This window comes from Coregonus clupeaformis, chromosome 6 (genome assembly GCF_020615455.1).
Source record: "Coregonus clupeaformis isolate EN_2021a chromosome 6, ASM2061545v1, whole genome shotgun sequence".
Lineage (NCBI taxonomy): Eukaryota > Metazoa > Chordata > Actinopteri > Salmoniformes > Salmonidae > Coregonus > Coregonus clupeaformis.
The window spans coordinates 50844918-50869909 of NC_059197.1; the positions used below are offsets into that span (position 1 = coordinate 50844918).

Below are 24992 nucleotides of genomic sequence, written 5' to 3' on the forward strand. Positions count from 1 at the left end.
GGCCGGGTTTTGAGTGGTCATTGTGCTAGAAATGTTTTTCAGGCAACCCTGATTTACGTTTTAGTCATTCGCAGACACTCTTATCCAGAGTGACTTACAGTAAGTGCATTTATCCCATGATATATCCTTACACATTATATGGAAATGAGTCAAGTAGAGACAATGTTTTATGCACAGAAAAAGTCATCACTGCCTTTATTGTTCAAATGCAGCTTTAATGAAAGTCACATAGGCCTACAGAAAAAGTAAAGGCCAAATTTTACATTGAGATGGCTAAAAAAGCTTGGAAGAAGAAAGTGATATATTATGGTAGAGTTGAGGATATTGCTCTGAGAGTTTTTAGTGAAGGCATTCAAGTGTTTTAGGTTCTGTGAGCGCACTGCTAACACAATAGAATGCCTCCAGGCTCTAAACTGCAGCAGTGTAAGTAGATTGAAGCCTGTGAGTGTCCAGTTCACCGTTACCACCATTACAGACCCTGAGGACAAGCTTCTGCTTCAAGCAGGAACACATAACTTGATGAGGCTGAGGCTCCTCTCTGATTACATTCCATAAAGAAATATCAAACTCTGCTACCCAGTGGAGTCTGATATCCTATTTCTGATGCATACAGTAGACTACAGTTTACTGTGTGCAGATACTGGATAATTATTTGATATCTATCACAAACTTCAAGGTAAGTCTCTTTAAAAGCATGTTCACAAAAAACAACAGATAGTGCCATTGTCTTTTCCAAAAAAGTTCCCTTTGCCTCTCGCTTCAATCCTTCTAACTGACATCCTTTCATCCAGGCACGTTTCTTCTGCCCAGGCGTGGCTGATGCCTACCAGATCTTACAACGCCTGGATAGGTGTTTTACGTATCAGCTAACCACATCATATGCTATAGCAATCTGTCAATGACACAGTCGATGATGTGACACGCAACCATTGGTTGATGGATGCAACGGCTGAGCAGAGGAACGTGACCATTGTCTCTTCATGTTACCTTTAAAGCTCATGAGTGACATGAGTCATTAATCTGTACTGAGAACTACATGCCTCAAAGGGTAGAGGAGGAAATTATCAAATTTTTTGTTTTGTTTTTTTACATCTAAAAAACAGCTTTTAGAAGACAGAATGAGACTCTTCCAAAGCGATATCGTCATTGTGATAAATAACCTTGCTCTTTATGACCTTTCAGAGCTCCTGAGCATGACTGAGAGTAAATGGGATTAGGAGGTAAACTTTCTTAGGTCTGAATTAAGTGTAGCGGCTCTCATTTAGACAGCATTACAGTCTCATTATTGTTTGAAAAGCTCAAGAACAAGCTCATCAATTATCAGACAGATTTAGTTCACAGGTACAATGTAGCCACAATGGTGATTCCTTGCATAGGTTTGAGCTTATCAAAACAGGAGTCTTTCTCTGCAAACAGGGTTTTCATTTCCAATTCCACGTTAAAATACTGCCAACCCAGCACACTCTGTGAGTCTGATAATCAGCTCCCTATGGTCCTCTTCCCTCCCCAACACCTGAGCTTCCCCATCAATGAGACATCAAAATGAGAACTGCAGCAGTGCCTTAATACCCCTGATATACAACCATTCCCAGAAGTAACAAAGCTTACCCTAAAATTAAATCTCATGGTTAGTCAGCAGTGAAACGCACCAAGGCGTGAGAGGGCCCACATTCTGCATCATTACTGTTCCTTCAAGGTCCCCAAGTGCTTCGTTGCCCATGTAAATCACTGGGCCGTATTTAGCAGTGACTGTGTTGTGTTTATTCATTTTGAGTGTTAATTGGATGAGCTGTAATGCAGCAGTGTTGATGGGAGGAGATGTTATGGTTATAGACACTTGTTTGACCTTTCTTTGATCAGCCATTCAGAGGCTTCAGCCCATAATGAACGGATTGTGAAAAGTTATATTTGACTTTGTTTGCGTGTATGTATTGCACTGAAGGGTCTGCCATTGATTTATCATCTGGCTGGTTGGTAACTGGTAACATTGTGACCCATGTGCTGAAGTCTCAGTCTACAGACCTTGAGTGATGCAGAGAGTAAAGGTCAGGAGTACAGGGTTACGTCCTCAGCTGGTAAAGTGGATTATAGCCTACTGAGGCACCCACCCAGAGCAGCTAGATTAGTCTGCCCTCGGATAGATCTCTCCTCCGAATATGTTTTTATGCATCATGCCTTTAATGTCCTGAAATCCTCTTACATGACTTGAAAGGCATATTATTTCCACCTCTCTCCAGGGTCGGCGAGGAGGGATGGGGTTCATTTTCACCCTACATTCTTGTTGCTGACAGGTCCTCAGGCACAGCTCTAAAGTCAGTGGGGTAAAGTGGCTTACTTGTATCAGGGAAATACAAGAGTTACTGTAGTTTCAAAGTACATGTTTTATGGATGGTTTGCAGTGGCTCAGTCAGTGTAGTGACGTGCAACCCATCTTAAACAGACCAAGGAGATGGAGTGTGGTTTTCAAGCTTATAAATTCTCAATTTTGCAGTCATAGTAACAGGAACATGTAGAACCCAAAAACGTTTCTGCTAGGGGCCCAGTGCAGGGTGTGTGAAGTGAAATAATCTAATAGACTACATCATGTGAGGTCTTCATAGTCAAGGACTCTTGTTCCCGTTGTCTTTTAATCGTCACAAGTAAATAAATACTTTTTTTTCATTAATTACCACAGTACATGAACACTGTAAAATGGGCCTTGCTCAAAGAGTTTGAGCTGAGTAACAGTCAGATGGCCATTGATGTGTAGACTGTAAGGTGTAAGGATTACTAATCAATAGTCACTGTCAAGGATAATTGTTCAATTGTCAAATGTCTTATACTCAATACTACCAGTTGTGATAGTTGGAGATATATTTCTAAACTGAAAAAAAATAATACTTTCCTCTCCCATTCCAAACTTTCAACCTGTGCCAGCTTTTGGAGCTTCAAGTAGTAACGAGCAGTCACTTTCCAATGTGTCCTCCCACCGTTTACATCCTCACAAATGATGTTACTCAGCTCCATCTTCTGTGACAGCTGCTTATTTTGCCAGGGCAATTCAAACACGTCATCATTACTTCAGCACTAACTGAAATTCAAAAAATGCTCCGTGCTGTTAGTGCATCTCTATGAGTGACGTGAGTGGTTTGACAAGACTGAAATAAAATAGTACTTTTTGGATGTTTACATTCCATTAACCCTTTACACTCATGGGAATTGGCCTATATTGACAGGAAACATTGAAATGTTTCTTACAGAAGAAATATGAAAAGCATATGCATAACCATGCCAGCAATAGAAAATGAATAGTTAGATTATGGGAAAATTATTAGACCAAAGGTGAGGACACAACAGTTCACCTGATAAGATTTAATCCAAAACTGTTGATTTTATGTGCATTTTACATTTCCTGTACTTTTTGCTGCATTTGTTGATAATGAAATCTGAAAATACTCTGGATACATTCAGTAACATGATAAGAATATTTCTGGAAAATGTAGGTTAGGTGCAACATAAGACCAAAAAAATTACAAGGGTTTGAGTGTGAGGACTAACTGGTGTCCCCAAGTGGCCAGGCATACACCTCTCCAAAGTGTGCACAGTTCCTAAGTAATCTTAATGCACTTTTATGACTCAAAGAAGAGTCAACTATAAGGTGCTTTTTTTGTAGCTCTCCTAGCAGTGCCATTGAGGAACTAGAGCAAGCACACTTGTCGTTGTTTTGGTTGGAACACAACCCTGCATCCACCCCATCACACAATTACGGTTGTTTTTATGCAATCCAAAAACTGTCCATTATAAATGCAATCTGAGTCAGATGGGCATAATTTGAAAGCTTGTTCTATTGCAAACATGACTACCTAAGTTATAAAATACAATATTACAGTGTTAGGCTTTCACAATGCAATTCAGCGAAACAGATCATAATTTTGATGCGCATAGAAAGGAATCATGAGTGCATTTCACTGTACTTGTGCATATGACATTAAAACTTGAAACATTCAGGTGCGTGTACCATGGTGAATTTTCTTCACAATAGACAAGCAGGCTCATTCTGTTCAGAACAACGCAGGATATGACGCCATGTCATCTTGTAACTGTACATCAAACAGAGTGATCATAAACGTTGACACTGTATATGACATGAGTTTTATGATATGGAAATGTGAAGTGCACATTTGGGCTCACGGATGTTTGGCTTGTAAGTATGACATCAAAGCAGTATTTATTATAATCCTCAACGTCTCATCCCACTGGGCAGACGTCAATTCAACGTTGGTTCAACGTAATCTTATTGAAATGACAAGGAAACAACGTTGATTCAACCAGTGTGTTCCCAGGATTCAAACAACAAAACATTTGCAAAAGTTGCCCCATTAGCTCAAGTTCAGAACGGCTGTCAGTCAAAACCCATACAGCGCTATGAAGCGCAGAGCCAGAGTTCTGACTTCATGTAAAGCATGTTACTGTACAGCAATTGTGTTCCAATTTATGCGTTTATCAGTTCCCAAATCTGTCATTTTCAACCTGTATACGGGTACGAGTGTAAAGGGCTACGCTGTCCCATGGAAGCACAGTTGTTGTTTTCAGAAATTCCGGTGGTGTATGTGGATGCTGTGCTTCCTACACTGCTTCAACAATTAGTGTAAATTGCCTATGTGACAGATACAAGCATGAACATGATTGGAGTGATGCATTTTGAGAGTGCCACCACATGCATCTTTCATGACCAGTAACTCAAAATCTAGAATCTGATGAGGACTGACATGTTAAATAGATGAAAACTACTCTCCTCCACTCCTCTTCAGGAACCAAGTCATTATAATTAAAGGAGATATTTCTCTGTAGGACATTTCTCTGTAGGACACGCAAGCTGTGTAGTGAAACGGAAGTTAGTTCTACAAAGTACTTTTAATTAGCAACATATGAAAACCAGAAGGCTTCTACATAGTCTATTTGAGAACAACAACATGAAAGCATTCCTTTTCCACTTGAAATATGCAGGACATTAAGTAAATTAAATTAGAGTGTCCTTATATTGGTGATAACATAATATAAGGACATTTGTTTTATCATACAGAGGATATTATTACTGGACGTTTCCATCATGCTCCATTATTACCCAGCTGCTGCTATAAACAAGTCCTGTATTTCTCTCAGGATATATGGGGAAAATAATGTTTGCAGTCCTTGCAAAAGCCTAAATTTCTATGCGTTGTGAAAAATAATTATTGTATCAAATAGACTATTAAGGTGTCTTCACAAAACAAAACTGAGATGGACTATATTGATTGACTTTCACAAGAGCATGGAAAATCCCCCACACAATATATTTGTTTGTCATCAGCATTTTTACTGAAGGTTTTTTATAAATATCCAGCATATACACTTATAAAAAAGCGTGTATATTCTCTCAACATATATTGGCGACAGTTCCTCGAACCCGATCTTATAATAAAATCTGTCTACAAACAAACCTGAGACACAAAAGAAACAAGAATAAGAAAGGTTTTTCATACACATGCTACATAGTAGCAGAAATTACATAATGTATATTAGAGCCAATTCCAGCCTGAATTCAGCGTGACAAAAGAAAATCTGCCACTTAAATCCCACATATGAATCCAGGAAATGTTTAACATTGATCAAATTATGTCTTTGAGTCTAAGAAACTGCATACTTATAATTCAATTCTTGCCTTCCTCAATAAATATATTTTTTAAAGAAGCAAACCGTCTATGTCTTTCAGTCACAGGTCCAGTGTTCACCATGGGCAACTCTTTCCCCTGCAGGACTCAGGATCCCCTCATTGGAGAGTGTAGGTTGACAGTAGGTTGGTGATTGTCCATTTCTGACCAGAGCACTTCTGTATGGCCAGCTGGTAGCCAAACTCTGTTTCACTGTTCTCGACTAGCTCCAGGCAATGCTTGGACTTCCTGTTCTCTATGGAACCTCCCTATAGGACACAGAGCACATTACAATGTTGAGTCATGCAGTCATTTCACTGTGCTGAAATGCATTGTGTCCATCGGCGAGCTCCGACTTCCACAGTAATGGCAGGCCAATGAGGCCATTAGTTAGCTGTACATCTGTAATCACAGAGAAAATGAATGCATATGATCTTTTAATAATGTCACCTGGGGAATAATGACAATCTATAGGTAGGTTGGTTGTTTAGCAACAAAACTGACTAGTGCGCAACTATTGGGCAAAACAGACAAGGTTGCTTTGGACTGTTGACATGTAAACTATATTTAGTCTCCAATGTTTATTGAAAACATAAATACATTTGCACATTGAGCACTTGTCACTCAAATCCATTGTTACAGTTGTTGGTTAGCTAGCTGACTGGTCCGTCCACATCCTGACTGGTCTATCGACGACCGCAAGGTCCTCTAGCGGATGGTGAAGACGCCCAGTACATTACTGGGACCGTACTCCCACCCATCCAGTACATCACTGGGACCGTACTCCCACCCATCCAGTACATCACTGGGACCGTACTCCCACCCATCCAGGACATCTACTCCAAACGGTGCCTGAGGAAGGACCACAGCATCATCAAGGACCCCACACCCCAGCCACGAGCTGTTCACTCCCTTAACGTCAGGCAGACAGTATCGGCGCATGAGGTCTGATACCAACAGGCTGAGACAGTTTCTATCTACAAGCCATCAGACTGCTGAACACTTGAACGGGACTGACCACCTGCACACATGCACTCATGCACTCACGCACGCATGCACGCACGCACACACACACACACATATCACAACTGCTGCTTTGATTTCTATGATTGCTAAATACTGACAATTTAAAATGTAGGAAGTTGAGTTTTTACTCTCCAAAGTAAAAACACGGTTTGGTCAAAGACTTAGTAACTTAGTTGTATTCACGATCTGGTTAACTATAACAAAAGTTATAATTTTTATTTGTTATTATTAAAGCTGGCTAACGTTAGCCACACCCAAGGGTGAAAGTAGATTTAATTTATTCCCGGTACGGGACCTCCTATGTGTGCACACATGTGCACCCAAAAATAATATGGGCATATTTAACAGGCCCGGCCCTGGACGTTCTGCCGCCCTAGGAGAGACCCCAAAAAAAGAACTCCTATCCCCACTAAACTAGAATAGTGTACAGCAGGGGCTGTAGCTCAGCTTTAGAATGTCATAGAGACTAATCAATATATCCCCATATGCGTCAGAGTCATGTCATTTGTGGGCATTTAAAGCTTGTTTCTAGCATAAGGCATCACGGAGTAAAGCATTGTTATAGAACACTTTATATGATCTGGATACCTTTTATTTATTTATTTCAAAATAAAGCTAACAATAGGTATTCCTTTTACCCTTTTCTTTCACAAAGCGTATGGCATACCCTCACTCAATTTGAGCCCTGGTTTTCCCAAACACACCAAGCCCTTCTCAGACAGGGAGGTATTTAAGGAGTGCATGTTGACAGTATTGGAGGATTTGGCTATACCTACAAATCTATGGATAGCATAATTGCGTCTGTCAAACAGGTAGGCCTACCTCTTATGTTTTTGAATAGGAAGAAATAGGCTCCAACAAAGCCCTCTTGTTTTTAGTGAGGTCAAATTCAAATGAAGACAATTGTTGAAATTAATAACTTTCAGCAATTATTTGCTGTCCACCTCTGTTTGATTATACCGCTCCAAAGCTGATGTCTTACCGCTTGCCTTTTTAGTTGACTTTCTCCTCTAAGTTAATAATTAAAAAGTGTCAGTCTCCTGACATTGTAATAGCCTACATTTGGTCTCCAGTCTATGGGCTACAGAAAATAGGCTACTACTCTTTCTACAGTAGGCTACATAATTTATGTTAAATGAATTTGATGTAGTGTTGGTGGAGCGCCGCAGCACTGTGTCTCTCCAACAGCACCCTGGAGAGGCACGCTGGGCATGGACAAGCTAAATGGTTTGCGCCTCTGCCTTTGGCAAAGTGGGCACTGCTTGTGATGGGGCGGCATCAGCACTCACCTAAATAGCCCTCATGCCACTGGGTGAGAGAAGTTATATTTTTTTTGGACGGAATGTGAGGTGTTATGTGCTGTTGGAGGTGCATCTTGGTCAGTTTAGCTCGGAAAATGCCACCCTCATCAAACTGCCTTGCCTAATGGGCGGACCGGCTGTGGGGCCTAATCATAGAATTATATTTAGAATCCCTATTAATTCAATAGTATCTCTGTGGGCATAGTCATAAAGATTTGTCATTTAACTTTTAAAATGTATTACCTTTTATTGTGGCATAAACACAACCAGTCATGATGTTTTCATCTGATTGTCAAACAATCACTTCAAAGGGCTCCTTTACTAGGCTATCTGTGCATGTTCATCCACTAGCAACATATTTCCAGAATCCAAACAGTGGTGAATGGAAAGAGACATGTTACACAAAACAGCAAAAAGTGTAATGACATTTGGCGACTGTCAGGCCAGAATTAATGCCTCCACTGCTGTCCGCGCGCATCTCGGTGTCGACCACTCATCTCTGCCTTTGCAAAATGTCAGCGTTCTAGTCAAACCACACTGCATTTTGGAGCATAGGCTATAGGCCTACCTGTTTCAAGTCCATTCGCTCATTTTTAATGCCTCTGACATATGGAAATGACAAATAATGGTGTAATAGCCTACAGTTTTTTACATTTTGTTTAAAGTATTGTGATAGGCTCATGTTTTACCGGTACGTTGTACCCCCCACTATTTATTTTGCCGGGACGCTGTACCAGACCGTACCGCCTTACTTTCACCCCTGGCTACACCTCATGTTCTTCACAGACTTTGTGGCTGTGTTATCTAGTGGGAACCTGTTAGCACTGCAGGCTCTGTTGCCTTCTTGCCGTGGGCTCAAAAGTAAAGAGAAAATCATACCTGTTTGCTCTAATTGTGTAACGGTGGTACCTCGTCTGGTCTTTTTGTTGTGTCAACTTTTTTTCACGCTAAAGCTATTCGATTTTCCCTGACTCTTACCATCGGATGGGCCGCAGCTATCAATCTGTAAGTGTCTGCTCTTTTGTTCTGCGGTTTTGTTTTAGTTGTGTTAGTTGTGTTCTAACTGCTTTCCAGTAGTTGGGCTCTAGCATTGGCTAGGCTAATAGTTAACGTTAGTTGGCTAAATGGCTAAAGTTAGCTGGCTGGCTAGCTTTAATTTTTGGGGGGTTGGCTGGCTAGCTTGCTGGCTAAGATAACTGCATATAGTTAACATTTTCTGATATTTGGTTAAATGGCATTATGTATTTCCATTATTTTAATGTAGCTGTAAGATAGGTGTTGATAGCAACTGGTTGACTCATTCAGTGCTAATGTAACGTTAGCAGGCTGGTAGGGCTAACGTTAGCAGGCTAGATGGGCTAACATTAGCAGTCTAGTTGGCTAGCAACCTTGCAACAATAAATTCATAAAGTATTTGCTTGTAAGTTGGCTGAAAATGTAATTGAAACCAGTAGTCATGCGTGCAAACGATTTGGTTTAATCTGAATTTATACATGAAGTTATTTCTGTTGGAGTTTACATTCTAGGAAATAGGCTGGCTTCCTGGGTTGTCCATATTACATCACACCCTGGAAAAACATTTTCCAACGTAATTTCGGCATTCTGATCGGTTTTATGTGATAACTCCAAACATAGAAAAGTGAGGTGAAACTTTGCATTGCGACTTTTGATGTGTATACTAACGCAAATCCATGTTACATGTGGTTACGTTTATGCTACCTACCCTTTAAAACATATGCCCCCCAATCCCCCCCTTCTCCAAACATGTGTAAATATTGGATTATACTTATGCTAAAATGTTTATTCTATTCTACTGAGCCATTTACTTTATGTTTGTACTCTTATCTTTTATTTCTTATTGTTGTTGCATTGTCGAAGGAACCTGCAAGTAAGCATTTCATTGTACTGTGTATACCATGTGTATCCCGTACATAGACTACTAAAACTTGAAACTAATCACTAATGAAAATTATATAAAACCACTCAAACACAGGTTAATGTCTCTGTTGGGTCCTACTGTTCCTTTGCCTCGAACGAACCATCCTGATCTCGCGAGCTTACGTTCTGTTGCGCTAGCTGTTCCTCTCTCTCTCTCTTACATTACTGTAACAAAGTTAGACTCTGCAGGTGCCAGTGGATGTGGAGGACGATTTGTCTAAAGTCAATAATGGCTTCATTGTCTCTGCAGGGAAACTGAAGATCTATTATTCCTGACGTCGTTTGTCCTCTGATGTCTAAGCTTGATCTGCCCAGCTGGTTATGCACTCGTGTCCCCACGCCACCAGCTCGTACATAAAACATCCTCCATTCAGGCTGCAAAGGCATTGGTTTCCTCCTTAACTATATTTAATGCCGTGCGGAATGTCCGGAAGCAGCATTAGCCACCTCAGCATGGTGGTGGAAAATTGTGTTTTATGAAGACACTACGCATATTTTCCCCAGTTTTTTTGGGGGGCCGGCACGCCAATAAATCTAGTTAAGGAGGAAACCAAAGCCTTTGCAGCCTGAATGGAGGATGTTTTATGTACAGTGCCTTCAGAAAGTATTCATACCCCTTGACTTATTCCACATTTTGTTGTTTTACAGCCAGAATTCAAAATAGATAAAAATAATATATATATATATATATTCTCACCCATCTACACACAATAACCCATCATTCAAAGTGAAAACATGTTATTAGAATCTTTTGCACATTTTTTGAAAATGAAATACAGAAATATTAATTTACATAAGTATTCACACCCCTGAGTCAATACTTTGTAGAAGCACCTAGGGAGTGATTACAGTCTTTCTGGGTAAGTCTCAAGGAGCTTTCCACACCTGGATTGTGTAACATTTGCCCAGTATTCTTTTAAAATTCTTCAAGCTGTGTCAAATTGGTTGTTGATCATTGCTAGATAACCATTTTGAGATCTTGCTATAGATTTACAAGTAGATTTAAATCAAAACTGTAACTCGGCCACTCAGGAACATTCACCATCTTCTTGGTAAGCAACTCCAGTGTTTGCATTTGGCCTTGAGTTTTATGTTTTTGTCCTGCTGAAAGGTGAATTAATCTCCCAGTGTTTGGTGGAAAGCAGACTGAACCAGGTTTTCCTCTGAGTTTACCTCTGCTTAGCTCCATTCTGTTTCTTTTTTATCCTGAAAAACTCCCCAGTCATTAACGAATACAAGCATACCAATAACATGATCCAGCCACCACTATGCTTGAAAATATAGAGAGTGCTACTCAGTAATGTGTTGAATTGGATTTGCCCCAAACATAACACTTTGTATTCAGTTGGCGGTAGGTACACTTGATTCAGCAGCCCTAGCGCTGGGAAGGCAAAGTGTTCCCATTTTGAACCATTTCATGTGTCTGAAGGTAGAACTCCACCTACCCGGCAGGCCCAGAGAGCAAATCAAGTGCACCTATAGGCCTACCGCTGACCAATCAGACAGCTCAGATCACCGTTTCTGCACAGTTTCCTCAAGCCATTCCTCATTTTCTCTGGTTATAGGAGTAACAACATGAATTGGTGCATGAGGCAGAAATAATGCAGTGCGACTTGAGGTTGGCCATCAGCTGGAACATGGTGTCCCCTTTTCTCAGCGGAGGGAGGGAGAGCAGAGGGAAGGTGAGTCGGGTGAGAGGCAGCCTCACCGCTGCTCCCGCCCCTCAGACTGACCATCAGAGGCCATCAGTCCAGTAAAAAATAAATAATTAAATTATTATGCTCACTTAGCTGTGCCTCACAAGTAATACAACAAATTATTTATTAACAGTGTGATCATACACCTACATTTCTAAATGGTCTGAGAAGAACAACATTGGCAGGGGCAATTCAAGCATAGCCAATATGAAGTGATAATGTAGTGATAATGCCTATAGCCTACTGCACAAACCTCATTGCTACAGAACTGTTTTTAATTGGTTAATGTTGCATAGGCTTACGTTTTTTTTTTTTATCTGGGCGGTAGATCTCGGCTTCCATTTTGACTCAAAGTAATCTTGACTCTTTTTTTGTATACTGTGTTGTAAAGTATGACTGTATATTTAGTCATATTTGTTGTTAATAAAAAATATATATGTTGCCACTGTAGGCAATAAAAAATTAATGTCTTTTTCAGGTGTACCTCATGGCAGAAGTCCCACAGCAGAAAGGTGGTTTTATCCCAAGTCGAGGAGGGATTGGATATATTGGGATTGGGTGTAATCACTTACAGCATGAGTTCCCAGACGATTTTGAGCTTCCAACTTTGTGGCAACAGTTTGGGGAAGGCCCTTTCCTGTTTCAGCATGACAATTCCCCCATGCACAAAGTGAGATCCATACAGAAATTGTTTGTCGAGATCGGTGTGGATGAACTTGAATGGCCTGCACAGGTCCCTGACCTCAACCCCATCAAACACCTTTGGGATTTATTGGAACGCCGACTGCGAGCCAGGCCATTTTGCACAGGCCTAGTTTTTGATGTTTTGGCTCTGTACTCCAGCACTTTTATTGTAAATAAGAATAGAATGTTTCTAAACACCGTAATTATGGATAGTCCTGAATTAATCGTGAATAATGATCAGTGACAAAGTTAGAAGCACAAATATCATACCCCCGCAAAAATGCGAACCTACCCTGTTATTGTAATGGTGATAGGTTAGCATGTCTTGGGGGTATGATCTTTGTGCGTCTAACTTTCTCACTCATTATTCACAATTCATTCAGGACTATCTGTAATCATGGTAGCATCCACATTAATGTAGAAGTGTTCAGAAATATACTCTATTCTTATTTACAATCATTTCTATTGGGCACAAAATAATCTGAAACACAACCAAAACAAACAGCAAACGTATCCAACAAGTTAGTAGAGTCACAAGCTTGATGTAATCATTGCGTGCTAGGAATATGGGACCAAATACTAAACATTTGACATTGAATAGACATAAGTGAATTTGTCCCAATACTTTTGGTCCCCTAAAATGTGGGGACTTTGTACAGAAAGTGCTGTAATTTCTAAACGGTTCACCCGATATGGATGAAAATCCCTAAAAATTAAAGTTGACAGTCAGCACCTTAACCACAGTCATTGTATCATTTCATTCCAAAGTGCTGGAGTACCGAGCCAAAAAAAAAAAAAAATGTGTCGCTGTCCCAATACTTTTGGAGCTCACTATATAGTCCAGGCTATATAATGACCCCGTCCTGTCTAACTTTGTTTATTGACCTACCTTCCTCAGACGGCAATTAGTAATCGCTGTAGTAGCATGCATTATTTTATTTATTTAACCTTTATTTAACTAGGCAAGTCAGTTAAGAACAAATTCTTATTTACAATGACTGCCTACCAAAAGGCAAAAGGCCTCGGGGATGGGGGCTGGGATTAACAATAAAAAAGAAAATACAAATATAGGACAAAACACACATCACTACAAGAGACACCACAACACTACATAAAGAGAGACCTAAGACAACAACATAGCATGGCAGCAACACATGACAACACAGCATGGTAGCAACACAACATGACAACAACATGGTAGCAACACAACATGGCAGCAGCACAACATATGGTACAAACATGATTGGGCACAGACAACAGCACAACATACGAGAAGGTAGAGACAACAATACATCACACGAAGCAGCCACAACTGTCAGTAAGAGTGTCCATGATTGAGTCTTTGAATGAAGAGATGGAGATAAAACTGTCCAGTTTGAGTGTTTTTTGCAGCTCGTTCCAGTCGCTAGCTGCAGCGAACTAAAAAGAGGAGCGACCCAGGGATGTGTGTGCTTTGGGGACCTTTAACTAGCTGCACTTCATCATAGCAGAGTGGAACAAGCCGTCCATTGAATTCTACAAGCGCCGCAGAGCCTTAGACCTGTCCGATGAGGAGAGCTGGCGACTATGCGATTAAGAAAGATGACCTGCTGAAGATCGCTGCCAAGAAGCGCTAAATTCAGCAAATTACCACTGCTTACTGACGATAATGCCTTCCCCTTTGTTTGCTGATGCCATTGCCAATGTATTTTTAAAAATGTATTTCAATAAATAAATACTTCCTGCAGGACCTCTTTAATATCTGGGGGGTTCAGAAACTAGAAGTCAGCAAGTTCCATTTTCTCATGTCTGATAATAGTTGTGAGTGACCTTCCTTCATAAAGAAAGGTAAACAAAAGGAGAACTATGCTGACATCAGCTAGTCATGTGATCTTGTACTGGAACATAGAGGAATTCAACATGAATTAGCATGTTTGTATAAATAGGTTATAAGAAAACAAAGTTTCGCAAGTTTTTCTTCTAATGATGATAACGTCTGGCTCAGAAAGAGAAGTGGGGACTTGTTTACAGAAGGACAGAGCAATTAAATGTCTTGTCAAACAAGTTTCTCTTCACTTATTTGTCCTGACATGTCATTGGCCAAATGCACAGCCAACACTTCCTGTCCCTTCAAAATAGAAGTTCACCCTTTTAACTTCATTATATGAATCTATTAATTCAATTATTAATAGCTATGAATTCATCTACCAATGCCTAGCTAGATAAGGTGATATTTTTCAATTTCTACTTTAGATTTAAGATTTTAAGCTAGTCACAACAATTATAGTTTTTACTGACTTATTAATGAACTGCTGTTACTGTAAATTGTTATCTAACTGTTACATCCTAGCTACCTAGTTAACCATTGGTAATCTGAGCACCGTAGACTATATCATTTCTGAAGAGGTGTCATTTCAGAATGAGGGGAGATGTAACTCTGCTGTTGATGCTATTCTTCCATAAACTTTTGGGAACTAACACTCACACTTGACTCTTTTCCCCCTTACTAGCTGACTTTGCTGATTGGTAAAATGTACTTACTATGACTGATACAGTGGGGAGAACAAGTATTTGATACACTGCCGATTTTGCAGGTTTTCCTACTTTCAAAGCATGTAGAGGTCTGTAATTTTTATCATAGGTACACTTCAACTGTAAGAGACGGAATCAAAAAAAAAAAATCCAGAAAATCACATTGTATGATTTTTAAGTAATTAATTTGCATTTTATTGCATGACATACAAACAGTGTGCGCTAAACAACTATTGGCTAATTTATTCTCGCCCAGGCATGTTTACAGAGCGACAGATCATTAGAAATGAGATTACGAGTATATATACGAAATGAGATTACGAGTATATATACGATTATCAAGTGTGATAAAACGAATACGATTACGAATATGAGTATGAAGAGATCGGCATATCCCGACTTGACCCTTCACTGGCCAATCAGAATGTGCTCCATGGCTAAATTTATTTTTGCTTCAAGTTGTGTATTTACGGTCTTTTATGTATTGCGTTGTCATCAACTCCAATTCGATTGTTAGTCCATTATAACCTACAGAAAAAAAATAACAATGGCCGATCCCATCTTTGCTAAAAATGTTGAACATGTTTGCAGTCCACATTGTAAGAAGCCTAATTGCATGGCGTCAATATGGAAATATGTTGTTAAACATTCACACTGATAGTTCCTTTGTTCCACCCCCCATACACGCCGAGACCGGCTCAATCGGTGCCTCCAGTGACGCTATCTCTTTCATTGTTACCCAACGCTTAGGGTTACCTGAACTGTACTCATATCCTTCCATATCCTTTTCTGTACATAATGCCCTGAATCTTTTCTACAACGCCCGGAGAACTGCCCCCTTTATTCTATGTACCCAACGCACTAGAAGACCAGTTCTTAAAGCCTTTAGTCGTATCCTTATTCTAGTCCTCCTCTGTTCCTCTGGTGATGTAGAGGCTAACCCAGGCCCTGCAGCCCCCAGTATCACTCCTACTCCCCAGGAGCTATCATTTGTTGACTTCTGTAACCGTAAAAGTCTTGGTTTTCTGCACGTAAATATCAGAAGCCTCCTTCCTAAGTTTGAGTTATTCACTGCGTTAGCACACTCCGCCAACCCTGATGTTCTAGCAGTGTCTGAATCCTGGCTTAGGAAGGCCACCAAAAATTCTGAAATTTCCATCCCCAACTATAACATTTTCCATCTAGATAGAACTGCCAAAGGGGGTGGAGTTGCAATCTACTGTAGAGATAGCCTGCAGAGCTCTATCATACTATCCAGGTCTGTGCCCAAACAGTTTGAGCTTCTTCTTCTAAAAATCCACCTTTCCAGAAATAAGTCTCTCACTGTTGCCGCTTGCTACAGACCCCCCTCAGCCCCCAGCTGTGCCCTGGACTCCATATGTGAATTGATTGCCCCCCATCTATCCTCAGAGTTCGTACTGCTTGGTGACCTAAATTGGGATATGCTTAACACCCCGGCCATCCTACAATCTAAACTAGATGCCCTCAATCTCACACAAATTATCAACGAACCTACCAGGTACAACCCTAAATCCGTAAACATGGGTACCCTCATAGATATCATCCTGACTAACTTACCCTCTAAATACACCTCCGCTGTCTTCAACCAGGATCTCAGCGATCACTGCCTTATTGCCTGCGCCGGTAACGGGTCCGCGGTCAAACGACCACCCCTCATCACTGTCAAACGCTCCCAAAAACACTTCAGCGAGCAGGCCTTCCTAATTGACCTGGCCCAGGTATCCTGGATGGATATAGATCTCATTCCGTCAGTAGAGGATGCCTGGTTGTTCTTTAAAAGTAATTTCCTCTCAATCTTAAATAAACATGCCCCATTCAAAAAATACAGAACTAAGAACAGATATAGCCCCTGGTTCTCCTCAGACTTGACTGCCCTTGACCAGCACAAAAACATCCTGTGGCGTACTGTATTAGCATCAAATAGCCCCCGCGATATGCAACTTTTCAGGGAAGTTAGGAACCAATATACACAAGCAGTTAGGAAAGCAAAGACTAACTTTTTCAAACAGAAATTTGCATCCTGTAGCACTAACTCCAAAACGTTTTGGGACACTGTAAAGTCCATGGAAAATAAGAGCACTTCCTCCCAGCTGCCCACTGCACTGAGGCTAGGAAACACTATCACCACCGATAAATCTACAATAATCGAGAATTTCAACAAGCATTTTGCTACGGCTGGCCATGCTTTCCACCTGGCTACCACTACCCCGGCCACCAGCTCTGCACCCTCCGCTGCAACTTGCCCATGCCCCCCCCGCTTCTCCTTCACACAAATCCAGACAGCTGATGTTCTGAAAGAGCTGCAAAATCTGGACCCCTACAAATCATCTGGGCTAGACAATCTGGACCCTTTCTTTCTAAAACTAGCCGCGAAATTGTCGCAACCCCTATTACTAGCCTGTTCAATCTCTCTTTCGTAACGTCTGAGATCCCCAGAGATTGGAAAGCTGCCGCGGTCATCCCCCTCTTCAAAGGGGGTGACACTCTAGATCCAAACTGTTACAGACCCATATCCATCCTGCCCTGCCTTTCAAAAGTTTTTGAAAGCCAAGTCAACAAACAGATCACCGACCATTTCGAATCCCACCGTACCTTCTCCGCTATGCAATCCGGTTTCCGAGCTGGTCATGGGTGCACTTCAGCCACGCTCAAGGTCCTAAACGATATTATAATCGCGATCGATAATAGACAGTACTGTGCAGCCGTTTTCATCGACCTGGCCAAGGCTTTCGACTGTCAACCACCGCATTCTTATTGGCAGACTAAATAGCCTTGGTTTCTCAAATGACTGCCTCGCCTGGTTCACCAACTACTTCTCAGATAGAGTTCAATGTGTCAAATCGGAGGGCCTGTTGTCTGGACCTATGGCAGTCTCTATGGGGGTGCCACAGGGTTCAATTCTTGGGCCGACTCTTTTCTCTGTGTATATCAATGACGTCGCTCTTGCTGCTGGTGACTCTCAGATCCACCTCTACGCAGACGACACCATTTTGTATACATCTGGCCCTTCATTGGACACTGTGTTAACAAACCTCCAAACGAGCTTCAATGCCATACAACACTCCTTCAGTAGCCTCCAACTGCTCTTAAACACTAGTAAAACTAAATGCATGCTCTTCAACCGAACGCTGCTTGCACCCGCCCACCCGACTAGAATCACTACTCTAGACGGGTCTGACCTAGAGTATGTGGACAACTACAAATATCTAGGTGTCTGGTTAGATTGTAAACTCTCCTTCCAGACTCACATTAAGAATCTCCAATCCAAAGTTAAATCTAGAATCGGTTTCCTATTTCGCAACAAAGCCTCCTTCACTCATGCTGCCAAACATGCCCTCGTAAAACTGACTATCCTACCGATCCTTGACTTCGGCTATGTCATTTACAAAATAGCCTCCAACACTCTACTCAGCAAATTGGATGTAGTCTATCACAGTGCCATCCGTTTCGTCTCCAAAGCCCCATATACTACCCACCACTGTGACCTGTACGCTCTTGTTGGCTGGTCCTCACTACATATTCGTCGCCAAACCCACTGGCTCCAGGCCATCTATAAATCACTGCTAGGCAAATCCCCGCCTTATCTTAGCTCATTGGTCACCATAGCAACACCCACCCGTAGTCTGCGCTCCAGCAGGTATATCTCACTGGTCATCCCCAAAGCCAACACCTCCTTTTTTTATTTTTTATTTTATTTTTAATTTCACCTTTATTTAACCAGGTAAGCCAGTTGAGAACAGGTTCTCATTTACAACTGCGACCTGGCCAAGATAAAGCAAAGTAGTGCAATAAAAACAACACAGAGTTACATATGGGGTAAAAAACATAAAGTCAGAAATACAACAGAAAATATATATACAGTGTGTGCAAATGTAGCAAGTTATGGAGGTAAGGCAATAAATAGGCTATAGTGCAGAATAATTACAATAGTATTAACACTGGAATGCTAGATGTGCAAGAGATTATGTGCAAATAGAGATACTGGGGTGCAAAAGAGCAAAATAAATAACAATATAGGGATGAGGTAGTTGGGTGGGCTAATTTCAGATGGGCTGTGTACAGGTGCAGTGATCGGTAAGGTGCTCTGACAACTGATGCTTAAAGTTATTGAGGGAGATAAGAGTCTCCAGCTTCAGAGATTTTTGCAATTCGTTCCAGTCATTGGCAGCAGAGAACTGGAAGGAATGGCGGCCAAAGGAGGTGTTGGCTTTGGGAATGACCAGTGAGATATACCTGCTGGAGCGCAGACTACGGGTGGGTGCTGCTATGGTGACCAATGAGCTAAGATAAGGCGGGGATTTGCCTAGCAGTGATTTATAGATGGCCTGGAGCCAGTGAGTTTGACGACGAACATGTAGTGAGGACCAGCCAACAAGAGCGTACAGGTCACAGTGGTGGGTAGTGTATGGGGCTTTGGAGACAAAACGGATGGCACTGTGATAGACTACATCCAATTTGCTGAGTAGAGTGTTGGAGGCTATTTTGTAAATTACATCGCCGAAGTCAAGGATCGGTAGGATAGTCAGTTTTACGAGGGCATGTTTGGCAGCATGAGTGAAGGAGGCTTTATTGCGAAATAGGAAGCCGATTCTAGATTTAACTTTGGATTGGAGATTCTTTATGTGAGTCTGGAAGTTGAGTTTACAGTCTAACCAGACACCTAGGTATTTGTAGTTGTCCACATACTCTAGGTCAGACCCGTCGAGAGTGGTGATTCTAGTCGGGTGGGCGGGTGCCAGCAGCGTTCGATTGAAAAGCATGCATTTAGTTTTACTAGTGTTTAAGAGCAGTTGGAGGCTACTGAAGGATTGTTGTATGGCATTGAAGCTCGTTTGGAGGTTTGTTAACACAGTGTCCAATGAAGGGCCAGATGTATACAAAATGGTGTCGTCTGCGTAGAGGTGGATCTGAGAGTCACCAGCAGCAAGAGCGACATCATTGATATACACGGAGAAAAGTGTCGCCCAAGAATTGAACCCTGTGGCACCCCCATAGAGACTGCCATAGGTCCAGACAACAGGCCCTCCGATTTGACACACTGAACTCTATCTGAGAAGTAGTTGGTGAACCAGGCGAGGCAGTCATTCCGCCATTCCTTCCAGTTCTCTGCTGCCAATGACTGGAACAAATTGCAAAAATCTCTGAAGCTGGAGACACTTATCTCCCTCACTAACTTTAAGCATCAGTTGTCAGAGCACCTTACCGATCACTGCACCTGTACACAGCCCATCTGAAATTAGCCCGCCCAACTACCTCATCCCTATATTGTTATTTATTTTGCTCATTTGTACCCCAGTATCTCTATTTGCACATCATCTCTTGCACATCTATCATTCCAGTGTTAATACTAATTGTAATTATTTTGCACTATAGCCTATTTATTGCCTTACCTCCATAACTTGCTACATTTGCACACACTGTATATATATGTATTTCTGTTGTATTTTTGACTTTGTTTTGTTTTACCCCATATGTAACTCTGTGTTGTTGTTTTTATCGCACTGCTTTGCTTTATCTTGGCCAGGTCGCAGTTGTAAATGATAACTTGTTCTCAACTGGTTTACCTGGTTAAATAAAGGTGAAATAAAAAAAAGTAAAAACATGTAGGGGCTAGGCCTACTGTAAATTGCATTATGTCTGCCACGTGGCTGTTGAACAAGTTGAGGAGACTAAATTACTTGGTGTTACCTTAGATCATAAACTGTCATGGTCAAAACATATAGATTCAATGGTTGTAAAGATGGGGAGAGCGCTGTCCATAATAAAGAGAAGTCCTGCAAGCTCTAGTTCTGTCTTATCTTGATTATTGTCCAGCCATGTGGCCAAGTGCTGCAAAGAAAGACCTAGTTAAGCTGCAGATGGCCCAGAACAGAGCGGCACGTCTTGCTCTTCATTGTAATCAGAGGTCTAATATAAATACTATGCATGCCAATCTCTCTTGTCTAAGAGTTGAGGAGAGACTGACTTCTTATTTTTATAACAAACACTAATGTGTTGAAAATTGTTTTCATAGTCAACAAACACACAGCTCTGACACAAACACACACACACACACACACACACTTACCCCACCAGACATGAAACCAGGGGTCTTTTCAGAGTCCCCAAATCCAGAACAAATTCAAGAAAACGTACAGTATTATATAGAGCCATTGTCGCATGGAACTCCCTTCCATCTCATATTGCTCAAATGAACAGCAAACCTGGATTCAAAAAACAGATAAAGCAACATCTCACGGCACAACGCCTCTCCCCTCAATGTCCAGAGGAGGTGGAGGAACCTCCCGTACCTCAGACTCCTGGAGCGAACCAGCTACCACCGGCCTGAGGAGAGACACATGAAACGAGGGGTTAATACGGTAATCAGGGGGGAGCAACAACCTGTATGTCACCTCGTTTATTCTCCTCAGGACTTTAAATGGCCCCACAAACCGCAGGCTCAGCTTCCGGCAGGGGAGGCGGAGGGGCAGATTTTGGGTCGATAGCCAGACCCGATCCCCGGTACAAACACCGTGGCCTCCCTGCGGTGGCTGTCAGCGTTGGCCTTCTGACGACGCACGGCACACTGGAGGCGAACGTGGGCAGCGTCCCAAAACTCCTCCGCGCGCCGAAACCAGTCATCCACCGCGGGAGCCTCTGTCTGGCTCTGGTGCCACGGTGCCAGGACCGGTTGGTAACCCAAAACACATTGGAAGGGTGTTAGGTTAGTGGAGGAGTGGCGGAGAGAGTTCTGAGCATATTCTGCCCATGGCAGGAACACCGACCACTCCCCCGACCAGTCCTGACAGTAGGTCCGCAGGAACCTACCCACATCTTGATTCACCCTTTCCACCTGCCCATTGCTCTCGGGGTGAAAACCAGAGGTCAGGCTGACCGAGACCCCCAGACGTTCCATGAACGCCTTCCAGACTCTAGACGTGAACTGGGGACCTCGGTCGAACACTATATCCTCTGGTACCCCGTAGTGCCGGAAGACGTGAGTAAACAGAGCCTCCGCAGTTTGTAGGGCCGTGGGGAGGGGACCGGGCAGAGGAAGGAGGCGGCAGGACTTTGAAAAGCGGTCCACAACGACCAGGATAGTGGTGTTACCTTGGGAGGGGGAAGATCAGTGAGAAAATCAATACTCAGGTGAGACCATGGTCGTTGTGGAACTGGTAAATGTTGTAGCTTACCCGCTGGGAGGTGCCTAGGTGCCTTACTCTGGGCGCACACTGAGCATGAGGAAACATACGCCCTCACGTCCTTAGCCAAGGTAGGCCACCAGTACTTCTCGGTCAGGCAGCGCATTGTACGACCGATACCTGGATGACCAGAGGAGGGTGACGTGTGTGCCCAGTAGATCAGACGATCACGGATAAGTGCAGGCACGTACTGCAGCCCAGCTGGACACTGCGGTGGAGATGGATCTGTGCGTAATGCCTGCACTATATCTGCGTCCATTGCCCATACTACAGGCGCCACAATGCATGAGGCCGGGAGTATGGGAGTGTTGTCTCTGGGCCTCTCCTCTGTGTCATACAACCGAGACAGTGAGTCTGCCTTCACGTTTTCGTACCCGGAATGTATGAGAGTGTGAAATCAAACCAGGTGAAGAAGAGGGCCCACCTGGCCTGGCGAGGATTCAGCCTCCTCGCTGCCCGAATGTATTCCAGGTTACGGTGGTCTGTCCAGACGAGGAAAGGGTGTTTCGCCCCTTCGAGCCAATGTTTCCACACCGTTAAAGCTCGGACAACAGCCAGCAGCTCCCAATCACCAACGCCGTAGTTCTGCTCCGCCGAGCTGAGCTTCTTAGAAAATAAGGCACAGGGGCGGAGCTTGGGTGGCGTGCCCGAGCATTGGGATAAGACAGCTCCTATCCCTACCTCGGACGCATCCACCTCCACTACCAACGGTAGTGATGGATCGGGGTGAGCCAGTACCGGGGCTGAGGTGAACAGACCCTGCAATCTACTGAATGCCAAATCAGCCTCAGCAGACCAGCGGAGCCGGGACGGCCCACCCTTAAACAAGTAGGTAATGGGAGCTGCGACCTTGCCAAAGCCCCGAATAAACCTTCGATAGTAGTTGGCAAAGCCAAAGAAGCGCTGCACCTCCTTTACCGTGGTTGGAGTCGGCCAATTACGCACGGCTGCAATGCGGTCTCCCTCCATCTCCACACCTGTGGTGGTAATGCGATATCCGAGGAAGGAGATTGACGGCTGGAAAAACTCACACTTCTCTGCCTTGGCATAAAGATCATTTTCCAGCAGTCGGACCAGTACTTTGCGAACCAGGGACACATGCTCGGCGCGCATAGCGGAATAAACCAGGATATCATCGATGTAGACCACCACACCGCGACCAAGCATGTCCCGAAACACCTCGTTCACAAAGGACTGGAAAACGGATGGAGCATTCATCAAACCGTAGGGCATCACCAGGTATTCATAATGCCCAGAGGTTGTGCTGAATGCTGTTTTCCACTCATCCCCTTCCTGAATACGCACCAGGTTGTAGGCACTCCTGAGGTCTAATTTGGTGAAAAAACGGGCCCCATGCATTGTTTCAATCACTGAAGGAATGAGGGGAAGAGGATAACTAAATCGTACTGTCACATTATTCAGTGGTCGATAATCAATGCACAGGCGTAAACCGCCATCTTTCTTCTTCACAAAGAAGAAACTCGAGGAGGCAGGTGAAGTGGAGGGACGTATATACCCCTGGTGCAGGGACTCGGTGACGTATATTTCCATAGCCTCCGTTTCAGCCTGCGACAGGGGATACACATGACTCCTGGGAGGTACAGTGTCTACCCGAAGGTTTATCGCGCAATCCCCTTCCCGATGAGGTGGTAATTTAGTCGCTTGAATCTTGGAAAACGCGAGTGCCAGATCATGGTATTCGGGGGAATGCGCACGGTGGGGGTACCGTCTGGACTTTCCACCGTGGTCACACCAACGGAAACACCTAGACACCTACCCGGACACTCACACGACCACCCCGTAAGGACCCTCTGCGGCCATGAGAAATTGGGGTTGTGAAGGGCTAACCACAGGATACCCAACCACGGGAGACTCAATAATCATAAAGGTGATCTGCTCAACATGCGTCTCCTGCGTAATCATGGTGACTGGTACCGCAACTTCCTTAACCAACCCGGACCCTAATGGTTGACTATCAAGTGCTCTGATGGGGAGTGGAACGGTTAGGGGAACCAATGAAATGCCTTGACGGTGTGCAAATGCCGTGTCCATAAAATTCCCAGCTGCGCCTGAATCGACTAGCGCCTTACACTGGGAACCTACCAAGTGATCGGAAAAGGAGATAGATAAAGTACAGTGCACCGCAAAGGGCTCTGAACACGTTTGGGTGTTCGTTACCTGGGGTGATGCGTGAGTACCCTGTCTACCGCCTCCAGACCCAAAAGAACATTGACTGCGACGTAAGGTGGATTGTCCCTTCGTGCCACCAGAGTGGCACTGTCGCTGTCCTCCTGCGCTCTCTCGACCGGCGGCTCCCCCCAGCTCCATCTGCTCGGGGTCAGAGTCGTTCGGAGTGGGAACGGGCAGACCCCTACCAGGACGTCCTCTGGCTGCAAGCAGATTGTCCAGCCGATTGGCCATGTCCACCAGTTGGGAGAACGATAGCATGGCATCCCGGCAGGCTAGCTCCCGTCGGACGTCCTCCCTTAGGTGGCATGGAAAGGGTCTATCAGGACCCGCTCGTTCCACCCGGACCCCGCTGCCAGCGTCCGGAACTCCAGCGCGTAGTCCTGAGCGGTCCTCGTCCCCTGCCTCAGATGAACCAGTCGTCCGCCCGCCTTTCGACCCTCAGGTGGGTGATCAAAAACGGCCCGAAAGAGCGAAGCAAACTCCCCGTAGTTCTCCAATTCCACACCGCGTTGGCCCACTCCAGGGCTCTCCCACAAAGGCAGGAAACGAGGATGGATACCTTCTCCTGCTCCCAGGGCTCCGGCCTGATGCTGGAGAAATACAACTCCAGTTGGAGTAGGAATCGCTTATATCGCGCTGCCGTCCCATCAAACGCCGGTGGCCGGGATATCTGGATCCCTCCAGGGGCTGGGGTGTAGGTGGCTGGATCCGGTTGACCAGCTGGTCTCGATAGATCGGATCCTCTCCTCTCCAGGCATTCTACCACCTGAAGAA

The 24992-nt window shown here is 43.5% G+C and overlaps 1 protein-coding gene across 1 annotated transcript in view; it reads right to left on the reverse strand.

Annotated features, from left to right (window-relative positions):
* Positions 1–4334: 4334 nt before the first annotated feature.
* LOC121532333 (polypeptide N-acetylgalactosaminyltransferase 18) overlaps positions 4335–24992 on the reverse strand; it is a 149918-nt gene continuing 129260 nt past the window's right edge. Inside the window, exon 11 of the mRNA XM_041838228.1 lies at positions 4335–5938. Within this exon, the coding sequence (XP_041694162.1) occupies positions 5789–5938 (150 nt within the window). The 3' untranslated portion in view covers positions 4335–5788. The remainder of the gene's footprint in view (positions 5939–24992) is intronic.